Here is a 16,321-nt window from a genome sequence, read left to right as displayed (position 1 = left end):
AGCACTTCTGTGTCCTGGGTATGCCCCATGGCCTGTGGGGGGCACTGAGCAGTCAGGGCAGTAGAGTCGGCTCCTCGGGGAGTGGTGATTCTGTGTCTAGTTCATAGCATTTTCCAAAGAGGTCTCATTTAGTCCTCCCAGCAGATCTCTGAGGTAGGGCGCCTTGTGCCCATGGCACAGATGAAGAAAATCAGACTCTGAAGGGTTGATGATTCTGATGATCAGGCCTTTGGCTGCCTTTGCTGCCATCCTGGCATTGGTGCTGTATCGCTGTGTGACCTGGGGCCCTGTGCCGTGTCCTCAGCTGCAGCATGCAGAGAATGGCTTCTTGTAGGGAAAGCTGCTGTGTTAGGCTTGCTTGCTGGTTTTCCGGTTGTAAACACTTTGCATGATTAGTGCGTGAGCATGTGGCAGAAAGACGTGTGTGTACAGCCTATGTAAGACTACGAGTGCTTTTCTTCGGTGTGGACCACTCGCCCACCACCGCAGGGGTTGGTTTTCCTGATTGCTGGCCTACCACCCTGATAAGTGGTTTTCCCAGGTGCATTTGCTCTCCTGTCTATGCGAGAATCCCATAAACGGAAGTGCTCCCATGCCTTTTGATTCTGTGATTCTTCTGTGGTCTGCCAGAAGCCAAGGTCAACCCACCTGGCCTCGACCACTGGATTGTATCAATACTTCTCATGTAGGGTCATCGTGAAGATTGAGGATATGATTCAGCTTGTGATGGTGTCACTGGAGGTGGCTGTGAAGCACTCAGTCTTAGCTACTGTGTTCTTAGGGTTGCTCTTGTTGTGTGTTCCCTCCCAACAGGGAGCCCAGATTTCCTGCTCTGCTCTGAGTGGCCCTTTTCTGAGCAGGGGGCCACGTGGGGGTAAGATCACCCATGTGTGTGGCCAGAAGCTGTGATTTCTTCTCTTGCTGGGTCGTCAGTGCAAGAACAGAAAGGACCACAGGGCTGGGTGTGGTGGCCAGCAGGGCTGCCAGAGGGCTCAGCAGGGGTAGTCCTGAAATCCCCATTAACAGCTGGGGAAATTGAGGCTGGTGAGAATTGTTCAGGAACAAGTTGCTGGTTTGTGATAGAGCTGGGATTCAAACCCGAGGCAACCCTAAATTACTGCCCAGGAGGACCCGCTCAGGGGACCTGCCTCCTTCCACTTGTTCCTGAGCCTGGTGCTCATGGCCAGGTGAGGTTGGGTTCTCCTGGGGACTGAGGTGGGGCAAGGAAAGGTCTCTGGGGGTCCCTGGTACTCATGGTGCTCTGCGCGCAGAGGAGGGGAGAGGAGTGACATATGGGCAGGACATCTGGTCAGAAAGGTCTGCCCGAGGCCTCTGTGGGCTCTGCCCATCCCCAGGGGAATTCCAGCCCTGGCCTCAGAGCCAATCCTCATAAGTGGCCTGTTGGATGAACACCATGCCCACATCCACAGGCCCAGCCCTGGGGCCCCTGCCTCTTTGATATGCCTTTAACAAAGTGCTAATTTCAAAACTGAGTCTCTTTGTACTAAAACAACAGTTGTTTAAAAAGTGACAAAACTATATGTGATGTTTAGAAAAGTTACCAAATAGTTTATAAATGTTTGGAACAGAAAGTGAATGTCGCCTCTTCCTTGCTGGAAGCTTTGTAGTCAGTGTGGCTGTGGGTGGCCAGATGTTTTCTGTGCATTTACGTACACGTTAAGGACTCTTCTAGTGATGTCATTTAAAATGACAAACATGGAATTTTGTGCAGTTGGGGAGTTCAGTTGTGGGTCGCTGGCCCAGCTGCAGCAGGAGGGGCCACTTGCCCTAAGCAGAAGAGATGAGTGTGTGGGGTGCTGCACGGGCAGTGTGTGGGTTACCTGTGAGCTGGTGCCCAGCACAGAACTCAACACCCTGGCCTCCTGCTAAGCTCAAACCCCATTGTGGGCAGCAGGGGTGTGGGGATGAGTCTCCAGTCTGGCTCCCACTGGCTCAGTCCCTTCAGCACTGGGATGGGTCTCCCTGCAGGCTGAACCAGCATAGCCTACAGGGACCGTGAGTGTGAGTGACGTGGATGTTAGAGTGCTCCTCCCTCACCACCTCCTGACCAGAGCAGCCTGCAACCTCCACAGCAGGAGAGGCCAGTGGCTCAAAAAATGCCCACTCTGATGAAGAAATTAGGGGTCAGGATGTCCAGCTGACAGAGGATATCATGCTTGGTCACCTTTGAAACTAGAACTCCGTGATCTTGGGGAAGGAGCCCGCAGCACATGGGTGTCCAGTGAGGTGCTGGGGCTCAGGTGGCCCGGGAGCCAGTGAAGGCGCAGCAGAGCAACTGAGGGTGTGGATGTGCCTGGGAAGCCCAACTGGGCCATTTCACTTCAGTGTAACAAATGGTTACTGAGCATCATGGGCCAGGCTCCAGCTGGGCAGGAGGATGTAAAGGCCATTTCTAACCACGTGCATCAGTAGTCTAGGGATTAACCCAAGGAAGCTTCCTGGAGGTAGTGACACCTGTACTGGACTTGGAAACCCTCGAATTTCCTCAGCCAATTTCTTTCCCACTGAGTTTCTCTTTAAACATCTAAAGAATGCAGGGTTTGCTCAGATCAGTGATTCTCTGCCTACACGGCATCAGGACCCCAGGAGGATTGGTAGAGTTCAGACAGAGGGCCAGCCCTGGGTTTCTAACACAGCAGGGTCCAAGTGTGTGCCGAGTGGTGTGTTCCGAGCCTTAGCCCCTGTCTGGGAGAGAAGCAGCACTGAGTATGGGCTGTGGATATTCCAATCCTTCCTTTTCACGGGGACTTGCCTTGATCTCTTGCCCTCCTTGCAAAGGATTTCCAGAGGATTCTAAGATGCCTCTAGATGTTTGGCCAGGAGGCTCAGTTGATGTACTTTGGGATGGAGTCTGTTCTCATTGTGCCCTCCTTGGAGGACAGCAGCCCCGGGATCTCTCATGGCAGTAAAATAATCATGGCTACATTTTTCTCTGCACAGTGGAGAAAGTGAGGCCAGGATGGTTTAGAGCAGGGGTCGTCAACCCTTTTATACCTACCGCCCACTTTTGTATCTCTGTTAGTAGTAAAATTTTCTAACCGCCCACCAGTTCCACAGTAATGGTGATTTATAAAGTAGGGAAGTAACTTTACTTTATAAAATCTATAAAGCAGAGTTACAGCAAGTTAAAGCATATAATAATAATTACTTACCAAGTACTTTATGTCGGATTTTTGCAGAATAAATCTTTATAAAACAACTTACTATAGTTAAATCTATCTTTTTATTTATACTTTGGTTGCTCCGCTACCGCCCACCATGAAAGCTGGAACGCCCACTAGTGGGCGGTAGGGACCAGGCTGACTACCACTGGCCTAGAGTCTTGCCCTGGTTGGGACAGAGAGCAGGCGAGGGCTGGGACAGCGGCATCAACGGCAAGCACTGAGGGTCAAGGAGCCCAGGGAGGGGGTGTGCACTTTCCATCCTCCTAAGCATGAGGAGGTGCCCAGCCCAGCAAGGGAGGGGCATGTGGCTGCCTGGGGAGGCTGGCTCTGGGGCAGGGCATCTGCTTGCCAGTAACAGGAGAGGGCATAGCCTGGCTTTGCCCTGCCCAGTCAGGGAGGCCTATCTCCTCCACTCTAACCAGCCCCCCTGCCCCCCAAGGTGGGACTGTCTGCAGTAAGGGGGAGGGGTTGGGGGCATCAGGCCACACCAGGCCAGCAAGAGGGAGCACTAGCTTTGGAGGCCTGAGGCTGGCAAATCCCCATGCAGCCCCTACCAGGTGCGCTGGCTGCCTTAGGCAATGAGGAACTAGTGGGTCATAGGGCTGCAGACTGCCAGGCTGCACGAGCACTTCCAGCACAGGCACTGCTGCAGTGCGAGGTGGGAACCCTCTGCTCCATGACACAGCCCGAGGGTGGGGGCAGCCTTAGCCCGGACACACCCCATCCCCAGACATCTGCGTCTAACGGACATCTCAAATTCAACATGCCTGACAAGTTCCAGGTGTCTCCTCGAACCCCACCCTCATGCCTTCCCCAGGCAGATCAGTCACACGGGCCAGAGACCATCCTTGACGTTCTCCAAAATCAGCCCCTCTCCCCTCCTCCGCTGCTGCTACCATGCTGGCGGCGAGGCTAGGCTTCAGTTCTTGAGTTCAGCAAAGAAAAAATTTCAGAGTTAAGAACTCAAGTTATAAGAGAAAGTTTAGAGTTTATTTAGAGAGTTATAGAGGTAGTAGAAGGGCCCTTGCAGCTCAGGAGCAAGAGGTGACACCCCGGGGGGGCAACAGGGGGAAGCAGAGGGGGGGGGGAAGCATGCAGGCGTGCTCCTGAGAGGTCTTTCCTCTTTTTTAATTTTGCTTTTCTATGATTTATTTATTTGAGAGCGAGAGTGATAGAGAGAAGGGCGGGGGAGGAGCAGGAAGCATCAACTCCCATATGTGCCTTGGCCAGGCAAACCCAGGGTTTTGAACTGGATACCTCAGTGTTCCAGGTCGACACTTTAACCGCTGCGCCACCACAGGTCAGGTTAGGTCCTTCCTCTTGAGAGTTTTAAAGGCTGAGAGTTAGGGGTGGTCTTAGGGCAGGTCCTCAATAGAATATTCTCAGCTTTATGCTGATATACCCAAATGAGATATATTCCTCTGACTTCTCTGTTCTTGGGTGTGGATGGCACAAATCACACTAATTGGGTTTCTGTTTTCCATCTCTTGTGAGTAGGATGATTTAAGCTCCCTCTGGTTGGGGAGGAGACATGTAAACCATTTCATCTTCAGTGTCCTTGTTTAGGGAACCTGGGGTTTTGTGATTTACTAGATGGCTGTAAACTGTTTGGCCATTTAATTATCTGCCTCAGTTTCCCTATGCCACTTGTCTTGGTTTCCTGATCTGAGCAAGGTCTCCCTGAGTTATGGCAAAACCCATCACCTGGTCTCACATCACAGCCAACGTGACCTTCCCCCTGAGTCAGGTCACTGCTGTACTCAGAGCTCCCACACTCCCTGTTGTAGAGAGACTGCATGCCACACTCTGGCCCCTGGGGGTCAGCCTGTCTGTTAGTTTCAGACCACTCTCCCTGCTCATCCCTCAGCATACAGTGGCCTCAGAGCCATGGCACCTGCTGTCCCTTGTACCTAGAACATTTCTTTCTTTTCCTAGAGAGCTGCCACGCCGACGCCATCCACCTGTTCAATGCCACCTACCCAAGGCTGCCTTGACCCATCCCTCACCTCACGTGCTCAAGCTCTCCTCCTGGCATTGTATTTCTCCATGGTTTTTTTTTCTCCCAGTGTGATATAATCCCAGGAGGCAGGGCTCTGTGTGTCCCAGTGCCTGGAAGGAGGCATGGTGTGTGCATGGATAGGTAATGAAGAAACAGTTATCAGACACCTAGCGGTGGCAGGCCTGCCCACACCAGCTGATGTCTTAATGGCACACCACTCACCATGAGGCCAGGAGGAGGACCCGGGGGAGACTCCTGGGATGTCTCATAGCCTTGTTCCTCCTTCATAGGAAACTATGCCCCAGACATCCGTCATCTTCTCCAGTATACTTGGGCCCAGTTGTAGTGGACTGGTGCAGCCCAACATGGGGGAGTGTGGAGGCGTGGCCAGCAGCTCCGGGGATCTCATCTTCCAGGATGGACGCCTCATCTCTGGGACCCTGGAGGCCTTGATGGAGCACCTGGTCCCCACAGTGGACCATTACCCTGATGTGAGTGCCTGGGCCTTGAGAAAGTGGGGACTGGTGGGGGAGATCTGGGCTCCAGGGGTAACTGCTTCTGGGTTGGGGAGGGAGGATCAGGGGAGAGGTATGACTTCCCTGTGGCCTCCAAAAAGGGGAAGAGGGCCCTGGTGGCACAAGCAAGCGATATAGGTTATGGGCGGGGTCCTGGGGGATGAAGAGGAGTCTAAAGGGCCAGGCCCAGTGGTGGGATTCAGCCAGTTCACACAGGTTCAGCAGAACCAATACCTAATTTTTTGTTGAGTTTTGCAAACCACTTATTAAAATGGCACTTGTAGTCAGGGTTCTAAGGTGGGTGCCTGGACAGTCGCCCAATGTGGAAATCACAAATTTACATTCCTTACTCTTTTTTAATGTTCATCTGTGCCACAGTATATTCTAAGCGTCCATAGTCCATAGTAATGTATATTGTGTCCATTGGTGAAAAAATTGCAAGTGAGGATGCCAATCAGGAAGCAATATGGAAATATCTTAACAGTTTTATTGTTTGTTTTTGTCAAGTATTATTTAATGTTTTTCATTAATATCTTAAAGCTCTTTCTTATGGCCCTGGCCAGTTGGCTCAGTGGTAGAACATTGACCTGGCGTGTGGAGGTCCCGGGTTCGATTCCCAGCCAGGGCACACAGGAGAAGCGACTATCTGCTTCTCCACCCCTCCCCCTTTCCTTTCTCTCTCTTTTCCCCTCTTGCAGCCAAGGCTCCATTGGCTCCATGGCCTCTGCCTCAGGTGCTAGAATGGCTCTGGTTGCAACAGAGCAATGCCCCAGATGGGCAGAGCATCGCCCCCTGGTGGGCTTGCCGGGTGGATCCTGGTTGGGTGCATGAGGGAGTCTGTCTCTGTCTCCTCACTTCTCACTTCAGAAAAATACAAAAAATAAAACTCTTTCTTATAATCTAGTTCTATGTACCTCTTTTATTTTTATTTAAGTATTAAATGCATGAAATAATAAACTACCTTTCAGTATATCATTTTTTAATACTTAAAGTGGTCGTTAGGGCAGAGAACTGGTTGTTAAATTATTTGAATCCCACCACTGGGGTGAAGTAGACCACGCAGAAACCATGGCTGCCGCCTCGTGACGTTGGGCTTGGGAGCCAGCAGGGCCAGATAGAGCAGCAGCCTGGGGCCTACACCAGGCTTGACCTCATGTCACCCTCTCTCCCTCTTCTTCCTTTCTTCAGAGAACATACATTTTCACATTTCTCTTGAGCTCCCGAGTCTTCATGTCCCCTCATGACCTGCTGGTCCGTGTGGGGCAGATCTCCGTGGAGCAGAGGCAGCAGCTGGAGGCCAGGTCTGAGAAGGTAAAGGTGTGCGGACTGGAGGCTGCCCCTGTCACCCCTGCTCCAGGAGAAGCATGCTCAGAGCCAGCAGGCAGCACAGGGTCTGGCTGAGCTTGGCCTGAGGCCCTTCCTGAGGCAGGCAGGTTTGCTTATTTCTGGCCACCTGGCATACCTGGGGTGTGCTCACCTCCCAGAATGCAGAAGTAACTGCTGCTGGTGAGCATTCACTCCCCCCCATTCACCCCCAAGAAAGGGCCCCAGTGGACTGCTCTGTCAGCTCTCCTGACCAGTGCCAGGACCCTCAAAATGGAGCCCTGGCTACATCTGAAGGAAATAACAGCAAAGCCTGGGATGCCCATGCAGTGGACTCTGGCCAGAAACAGTGGCAATGGGATTATGGGGCCGGCTGGGAGAGGCTCTGCCAGGCATGGGGAACTGTCACTAAAGGACCAGCTAGAGCTAGGGCAGCCAGAGTCAGGTAGGCTACAGGTAGCAGAGGCTTGGGAAGATGCAGGGCTGGGGTATATTGGGTCCTCTGGAAGCCTGGCCCTGAGGGCAGTTTTGGCCACCAGTAGGTGGAATGGCCCAGGTTGGGAAGGCAGGGCAGGTGATCAGGGAGGGCAAGAAGTGGTGGTGGCAGCACAGGAGGTGCCAGGGGCAGAGGTGGTGGTGGTTCCATGTGGGCATTTCAGGGGGATACTTTAGCCAAACACCTGGCACTACCTCCTCTCCTCTCCTGGAGCCACAGCAGGGTGCCAGGACCATCTTTAATGACACAAAATGGGGAGGAGGCTGCCTCCATGGGTCTGTGTTCCTCCCCAGCACTTGCTAACCTGCTTTACCTGAGGGGGCAGGCAAGAGCCTCTCATTTACTGTAAGTGAATTTGCTAGCTTTTCATTGCATTCTTGTTGATGGGTAACTACATCAACAAACTATAGCAGACAAAATTAGCTTTTTATGCCATGGCAGTGATGAGGCAGGTTTTTAAAAATGAATTTACTTAAGTGAAAAAGAATGCTGACTTATGGGTGCCAAGTGATGGTTGTTGGCACCAATTTAATGCCAACAAGAATCCCCAATTTGGGGGTTCGTGGGGAAATAAACTATTCAGTGCAAGCAACTCAATTGTATAGAACAGCTGAGAACAGTTCAGAAGTGATGAGCTCAATTATGAAGCAGCACAGCTATGAGGCAGCCGTGACACAGCTGTGAGGCAGCTCTGGGTGCTTTGGCCAGCTGTCTGGTGCTTCAGATCCAGCCAGGAAACCATCTTTACTGGGAAGAGAAGGCATATCCTCCTAAGCAAGTGTGGAGCTGATTTACATAGAGAAGCTCCTGCCCTTGTTGGTCCATCCTCATGCAAATGAGGACTCCAAATCCTTACAATCTGATTGGTTCAAAAAACACTGTCCTGATTGGTCAGAATGGAGCTGCTCTGACTGGTGGGTGAAGATGCTATAGCTGAGCAGCCCTGATTGGGTAGAGAATGCATCAGTTCTATTGGCTGAAATACAATTCCAGCAACTCCTTTATAAGGGCTGGCTCAAATGGCAGAAGCATACTGCAGGCAGGCAGATCAGTGCAGGTTTCTCCCTGAAGCATGGCTTGGGTGAGAGATCCCTGTGTAGAAATGGCTGCTAAGCTGTTTTTTAAAATTTGAGCCCAGTTAGCTAAGCAGGGGTCCTTCTTGGTATCTTCTTTCTCAGGGTCTGCAAGGGAGTATGAAACAAAGCAGGTATGATAAAACTGCAGGTGGACCAGCTAGGGGTCATTCCTGCACCAGCACAGGGGTCCTGGGGGGTTTGGTATACCACTTGTCATCTTGTCACTCATTCTGGTGGGTCAAGCCTCACTCTTTGCCCTACCACCCCAGGCCATGCTGAAGTCTTTCTCAGCCAAGATTGCACAGCTGCTGAAGGAATGGACAGAGGCCTTCCCCTATGATTTCCAGGATGAGAAGGCCATGGCCGAACTGAAGGCCATCACCCACCAGATCATGCAGTATGATGAGGTGAGGTCCTCCTGCAACTCTGATGGAGCTCCTTGGTGTGTGAGTGTGTGTGTGTGTGTGGGGGGGGGTTCCTTAGGGATAGCTCTGTATGTGGTACCCTTTCCTATAACTCCCCCAGGAGGACAGCTGGGGGTCTCCCTTTGGTCATTTCTCTCATGTTAGCAGCACAGACTAGACTCCGCTCTGCATGTGGGAGACATTGAGCAGGGAGAAGACCTTGGCCTGAGGACATGGAATGAGCTCTGGCCTCACCTTCACTGGGGCTCTGGGCGGGTAGAGTGGGGGCCTAGAGAGAAGAGCCTGTCAACCTTTCCTGGTTCCCAGCCTGCTTGTGCCTTCAGTGGAGATGGAACCTGGTAGGGCGACAGGGAGCTTGGGCTGGCTGCGCCGTGACAAAGATGGTGCTCCATGTGCTCAGCAGTGCCCGTCTGCCCAGAGGATCAAAGAGCCTAGGGAGAGCTTTGGCAGGAAGGACTAGGTCTGCCCCCAACCAGGGAGGGAAGGCTGCTGGCTCTAGAAGGAGCCCTCTGAATGCCTTCTTCCCTCTTGCTATGGGACAGCCCTGAGAAGTAGCTTTGCTGGCCACCTTTGCTTCCAGTGAAGTTGGTTTTCAGGCTGTCCTCTCTGGTCCTCAGATCTCATTCTCATAGAACAGCCTGCTAAGCCACCCTCTCTGGAAGGCTTCAGAGGAGCCTGCACTGTACCCCTCTCTGTCAAGCCTAAATGCTGATGGCAGGTTTGAAAGACCTAAAGTTTGAAGTCAGGCATGTCTGTGGAGAGGTGATGGTCCTGCCAGAGGTAGTGGTTTTGCTACTGGCCCACACGGACACCTTTGTTGCTCCTGACCCAACAGGAGAATGGTACGGTGAAGAAGGCCATTGCCCAAATGATGCAGAGCCTGCTGCTGTCCCTGGCTGCCCGGAGCCAACTCCAGGAGCTTCGGGAGAAGCTCCGCACACCAGCTGTGGACAAAGGGCCCATCCTCAAGGGCAAGCCGCCAGCTACTCAGAAGGATATCCTGGCCCTATGCTGTGACCCCCTAGTGCTGGCCCAGCAGCTGACTCATATTGAACTGGTCAGTGGTGCAGTGTGCCTGCCCAGGATGGGGCTGGGAGCCTCTACTCATGCTCATGCTGGGTCCTGGCACCTTTCTCAGTATAAGCACTGCAGGATTTCTCTCGCTGGGCAGACTGGGGTATCAGGGGAAGCCTACTTTCCAGCTGATCACTGCCTCTGGCTGGTGTGTGTCCACCTAAACAGCAGGTTTCTCTGTTCCTGATGCTTGGGTCCTAGGAGCACAGCATCCCTGTGTTAATGGGAGGGGACGGGGTATTGAGGACTGAAGCGGCCTCAGGGTGGAAGATCAGCCAGGGAGGAGGTGAGGGGCTTTGAAGGGAAGAGCCATTTTCCTTACTCTGTCAGCTTATCCTGCTTCTGCCCTGGGCTGGGAATGTCCCCTGTACTGGGAAGCCACTGCCCTGGGGCTTCTACCTCCCTCCCTTGAGGCCTTGTTCCCTCCCTTTCTGGGAGGGCCTTCCAGACCTGTGGGGTACATTTGGGGGCCCTGGCAGGACCTGCCCACTGGCTGGGTGCTCTGATCAAGGAAGGGCTCTTGAGCACACCTGCAGGCGAATCCTGACTGCTGCTCCAAACATATCCTCCACCCAAGTGTGGGGCCTGCCCAGGACTTAATCACTTCTGCACTGTCTCCTGCCCCAGGAGAGGGTCAGCAGCATTCACCCCCAGGACCTGATGCAGATCATCACCCACATGGACTCCCGGGATAAGCACAGGGTAAGGAGCTGTAGCTGGAGGATGGGCCTGGCACCTAAACCCATGGATGGTGGGTGTGGACCCCACCCAGCACACTTGAGCATCTCTGGTATCTGACCTCACGACTCCCTGGATGTGGGTCCCAGGGACTTGGGCAGCCAGCCTGACCTCTAAGACTAGCCCTGGGCTTCCTAGACACCCAAGCTAGCCAAGGACCTGTCCACTTGCCCCCCGTACACTGTTTCCTCCTGTGGCCGAGGTTCCCGTTCCTCCATTTGGGGGCAGGGCAAGGCAGGGCTGGACAACACCCACTGGCAGCATTCTTGGGCTTCCTGTGACTTGCTTTGTCCTCCCCAGTGCCGAGGGGACCTGACCAAGACCCACAGCCTGGAGGCCTACGATAACTGGTTCAACTGTCTCAGCATGCTAGTGGCCACGGAGGTGTGCCGGGTAAGCGCTGCTGGTGGACACAGGCAGGGCGACACCATCTCCTCCCCAGTCTCATGGTGCTGCCTGAGACACTCAGATGTGAAACTCAAGAGTGGAGATGAGAAGCCTCCATTGCCAGAGCCTTGGCAGTGCTGACCCCGTCCCCATCTGCGGAGTGCACCCTGTGCCCAGTACAGTCTGTGAGCTCATTCAGGGGCCCTCGTCCTCTCTGCCTGCCCTCCTGTCCTCTGCCTGACATTGGAGATGCCTCAGCTGCGTGTCCCCCACCCCCTGCAGCCTGCCAGTACCCCCACCATGGCTCCAACAGCTCTGTGGGCCCCTGCGTAGCTCCGCCAGATTCCCTCCAGGGCCCGGTGTGGGGGAACTCTTGTGGGGCTCACAGGGAAGCTGCCGGCCGCCTCTAGGTTGTGAAGAAGAAGCACAGGACCCGCGTGCTGGAGTTCTTCATCGACGTGGCCCGGGAGTGCTTCAACATCGGGAACTTCAACTCCATGATGGCCATTATCTGTGAGCGCCTGGGCCTGGGCTTCCCAGCAGCTTCTGTCCCCCGACCCCCATCCTGACCCTGCCCGCCATCCTCTGCCCTCTGCAGCTGGCATGAACCTCAGTCCTGTGGCTCGGCTAAAGAAAACATGGTCCAAAGTTAAGACGGCCAAGTTCGACATGTTGGAGGTAGGCACCCAGCCTCACCCTGTGTTGGCCTGAGGAGGGCGGGCCTCCCCTCCCACTCTGCCCCTGGCCAGGACCTCTGTCCACAGTGCCGGCTGGTGTTGGGCTGTGCAGCCTGCCTGACCTGGTCATGCTGGAAGGCCAGATGTTTGAACTCTCCTCAGCCCTGACTTTCGTCATCAGGCTTCGCCTAGAGCAAGCTCTGGGGAGTAGTCGGTAGAGAGTTGACAAAGGTGGGCTCACAAGTCCTGCACTGGCTGCTGCTGACTGAACAGCAGTGGGACCTTACCCTGGCCCAACTTTCCGTGGCACTAGGTCATCTGGGTGGTCCCGGGGCTGACAGGGGAGTTCCTGTGTAGCCTTGCCCAGATATGTTTGATTACAAAATCCATTTTTTTGCAACGTGTCTGTGGAGCTGGTCAGTTTTGGGAGGTGTTGGTCTAAGCAGAGGAATGAGGGAAGGTTTTGAGAGGAAGGAGACCAGGCTCAGCAGAGCAGGGACACTCAGCTATGTCAGACCAAACCCGCAAGGCTGGGGCCTGTGCTAAGCACGGCGCCCCTGGCTCCCTCCATGGAAGGAAGGCCTTTTCTGGGTGACAGCCTGAGTGGCTCAGAGAGGACACATCACGCCCCTCACCTGGTTTTCTGCTCTGCCCACCATGTGCGGCTCCCTACCTTCTGTCCACAGCACCACATGGACCCATCTAGCAACTTCTGCAACTACCGCGCGGCCCTCCAGGGGGCCACCCAGAGGTCCCAGAGGGCCAACAGCAGCCGGGAGAAGATCGTTATTCCTGTGTTCAACCTCTTCGTTAAAGACATCTACTTCCTGCACAAAATTCACGCCACCCATCTGCCCAATGGGCATATCAACTTCAAGGTGAGCTCTGCCCCACAGCAATCTGAGGGGAGGGGCCAGGCCAGGAGAGGAGCACAGGGCAGGGGACTCCTTCAGGGCTGGGCAAGCAGCAAGACCGTGCCCTGTGGCAAAAGGTCTTTAGGACTGATGGTTCCAAGGTGGGTCATACTATTTGATCTTGAGGTGTAAGGTTGGCCCTACCCTCCTGGGTGGGTGATCTGGTTATAGGGCTCGGAGCCACGGGGAACATACATTCCCCCCAGGACACTGGTCCCAACACCGACCCCACGTGGAGACAAAGGAGCCACCTCTGGGGGTGTGGGAATCAGGAAAGCTTCAGGCAGGAGGGACAGAAGCAGGGAGGAGGAGGCAACAGAATTCCAGATGGAAGTGGAGACCTGTCTGGCCAAGGGCAGGAGGGTAGGACAAAGGTGACGGGGGTGGTGTAGGGGAGCTAGGTGGTTCAGTGTTCACTTCACACAGGTAAGGGGTGGGAAGGAGTTACGTATTCCCACCCAGGACCCAGAGTGAGATCCCAGTGTCCTGGGTAGTGGTACTTTGCTGGCTGACATGCCTGCCTCAGCGTTGGGTCACAGATGGGGCCCTATTGGGGTCCCTGAGCTGGGGGGGGGGAGACAAAGACTGCTGCCATCACGATGGCCCAAGTCGAGGGCGGGAAAGTGTGTCCTGGAACACCTGCTGGCTCTGACAAGTGCTTCCATGGCCATGAAGCCAGCTGGGCAGGGCCACTGTCCTGTTGCTGGGACAGGGGCTGAGCAGCAGACCCCAGAATACACAGCCCTACCACTCACCAGTCTTCTAGCTTAAGGTGGCAAGTGAACACCCAGCTTGTTCTGTGGCTCTTCAGAAATTCTGGGAGATCTCCAGACAGATCCACGAGTTCATGACATGGACCCAGGTGGAGTGTCCCTTTGAAAAGGACAAGAAGGTTCAGAGTTACCTGCTTACGGCACCCATCTACAGTGAGGAAGGTGAGGCCGCCCCCATGTAGTCCACGTCCCCAGACTCCCCTCACCCAGGGCCCCATGTTACACAGGGAAGCTCAGCTGACGGGGAGTTTGTGAGAGTGGGGTGTGGGCAGTTCACATGAAAGATAGAGTCAAAAGGAGACCAGGCCCCAAGTCCTCCTGAGAGAGCCAGGCAGCTTCTCAGTCACGGGGAGCCCTGGGCCTGAGGCTGGAACCGCACACAGCAACAATGTGTGGATGAGCCCAGGCCAGAGGGCACTGTTCCCTTGGTCCGGGAGTTCCTTGCTAGCCTAGCTGTGCCCTGGAGTGAGGGTGAGAAGGGATACCTGACCCGGTGGTGGGCTGATGCACATGGACACAGTGCTGAGGGCCCTCTGTCTCCCAGCGCTCTTCATCGCCTCCTTTGAGAGTGAAGGTCCCGAAAACCACATGGAAAAGGACAGCTGGAAGACCCTGAGGTAGGGGTGAGAGGGGCCAGCCGGGAGTCCCCCAGACCAGCTCTACGCGAGAAAGGGGGAGAACTAAGTCCAGGGAAAGCAGGGACCCCGGTGCAGCTCCCTCTGGGAAGGAGGCCGGGGCCCGGGGACCGACTGTGGTTGCTGGTCCCTGGAGAGCGGGCCTCTCCCGATAGCTGGGCCTGCAGTCTGCATGCTCACACTGACTGTGCTGCCCTTCGACCTCTAGGACCACTCTCCTCAACAGAGCCTGAAGGTGTGGAGGCGGCTGCAGACGTGGATGAAGCACACACATGGACCAAGCTTTAATCTTGACCTGGGTTGAGACGAGGTGGCCTCACTGGTTGGGGTCTATTTTGTATATAACTTTTATCGGGGGGAAATGTTAATTATTTCATGCATCAGCCTTTGGCATAAAGTTTTGTTTGTTTATTTTAAGTAACAGGGCAGTGCCCTGGTTCGGGGAGGGTGGGGAAAGAGTGTCACGGGAGATGGCATCCATGATAAAATCTTGGTCTTAATGAAATGTAGATTTTTATTTTCTACTTTTGATTATATTCACATCTTATGGAAAAATATATAAAAAACCCAACCAAAACCAATGTGTACCCTGCCTGCTTGGACGCCCTTCCAGCCAGTGTCTGTCGGGCTAGTGCCTTAGGGGGCTGGGGGCCGCCTCCTGCCACTCTGACTGTGTGCTGTAGGAGGCACTGTGCCAGCTCCCCTTGGACTGCAGGCGCCTGCCCACAAAGCCTGTGCCAGGGAGGGCCCAGGTTCCAGTAAGGCTTCGGGAGGCAGGAGGTCTCCTGTGCACACTACTGGAGGCAACCCTCCGAGTGCAGGCTTTCCCAAGCTCACATTTTTCTTTTCCTTTGTCAGGGATCTATGGGGTTGAGCGGGGCCACAGGACACCTGGCAGCACATTTTTCTGTTGGAATATGTCTGGTAAATCAGCTGCATTCTAGGAATACAGGAAACCTAAAATGATGTAAGGCAGGGGCAGTTTTCCAGGCTGTCACTGAGAGACACGCTTAGCTGTAATGAAGAACACACTAAATAGACTTAGGATGGGGACAGTTAAGCCATTTTTGAAACCCAACCACCAAGTGGAAAGAACCACGCATGAACCAGTGTCCAGTGGACAGCTGCCTCCTCCCCTAATTGCATCTGAAACAGGAAACTAGCCAGGCCAGCACCTGCCGGAGCCTGTGCACACACAGCTGCCTGTCACTTGGAGGTGTTTTCCACCCCCAAACTCAAGGAGCACACTCCACTCCTGACTTCCTCATTGTGGGATGGCGACGTCCAGCTACCTGGGAAGTGGGAGGTGGGCCCTCCAGGCTGACTCCACCTTCCTCACAGTGGGCTTGCACTGCTGTGCACCCCGTCTCCTCGGACGCCTCCAGTGGGCCCCACGAGGTATTTCCCACAGCGCCTGGGAGGCCCGGAGATGTGCGGACGCGGCCTCAGGATGGAGGTGTCTGGTGATACGAGGTGCTGTGGACGTCACCGTTAGCTCTAGGTGGAGCAAGAATATTTACACTGTATTGTCACAGTGTTTTTGTACTTTTCAGATGTTTCAGATAGTACATATTGTATACTGATAGTACATAATGCTTTGTTTATGTATTTGAGATAAAGGCTTAAAACTTGAGAGTATATATTTGGAATATGCTGTTAGGACATCTTCTGTGTACCTGTGCCAAGGAACTTTTCCATCATGCACACACCACTGGGTCCTCATACCTGGCATATTGTGTTTGCCACCTCATCTTCCCAGTTGGATACATTTCCTAACTATGATGTTTTGGTATTTTTCGATGAACTGTAAGTGTAGAGCTGTACTGTGACGCAGCATGTCAGTTGTTGAGTGACTGGACACACTTGCATCAATAAAGAACATGTTGCTCCCCTACGTGCCTGCTCTGTGCGCAGCCAGTGTGACTGCACAGCCCGGTGCTGGTGGCCGGCAAGACTGCCGGACCCACCACGGTTTTTTAGGAGTAGCTGTCATCCACATGACACATTCTGACAAAGGGCTTTTCAGATAAATAATGCAAAACAAAAAATTATTCAGGTGGCCTGTTCCTGTCCTGCTTTCCTCAAAGTATGATCCCAAAAGATG

General features: G+C 53.9%; 1 protein-coding gene across 3 annotated transcripts in view; it reads left to right on the top strand.

Annotated features, from left to right (window-relative positions):
- Positions 1–16,103, top strand: part of RASGEF1A (RasGEF domain family member 1A) — a 76,083-nt gene extending 59,980 nt beyond the window's left edge. For 2 of the 3 annotated variants that reach the window (XM_066349546.1, XM_066349544.1), the window contains 12 exons: positions 5,475–5,675; positions 6,888–7,010; positions 8,864–9,001; positions 9,855–10,076; positions 10,721–10,795; positions 11,132–11,224; positions 11,629–11,731; positions 11,817–11,896; positions 12,582–12,773; positions 13,576–13,744; positions 14,127–14,199; positions 14,426–16,103. In XM_066349546.1, the coding sequence (XP_066205643.1) occupies positions 5,481–5,675; positions 6,888–7,010; positions 8,864–9,001; positions 9,855–10,076; positions 10,721–10,795; positions 11,132–11,224; positions 11,629–11,731; positions 11,817–11,896; positions 12,582–12,773; positions 13,576–13,744; positions 14,127–14,199; positions 14,426–14,450 (1,488 nt within the window). In that variant the 5' untranslated portion in view covers positions 5,475–5,480 and the 3' untranslated portion in view covers positions 14,451–16,103. The remainder of the gene's footprint in view (positions 1–5,474; positions 5,676–6,887; positions 7,011–8,863; positions 9,002–9,854; positions 10,077–10,720; positions 10,796–11,131; positions 11,225–11,628; positions 11,732–11,816; positions 11,897–12,581; positions 12,774–13,575; positions 13,745–14,126; positions 14,200–14,425) is intronic. The other variant, XM_066349545.1, reaches the window with a different exon arrangement.
- The last annotated feature ends 218 nt before the right edge of the window (positions 16,104–16,321 follow it).

This window comes from Saccopteryx leptura, chromosome 9 (assembly GCF_036850995.1).
Source record: "Saccopteryx leptura isolate mSacLep1 chromosome 9, mSacLep1_pri_phased_curated, whole genome shotgun sequence".
Lineage (NCBI taxonomy): Eukaryota > Metazoa > Chordata > Mammalia > Chiroptera > Emballonuridae > Saccopteryx > Saccopteryx leptura.
The sequence above is the reverse complement of the archived record's forward strand: the minus strand, read 5'-3'. Positions and strand labels throughout refer to the sequence as shown.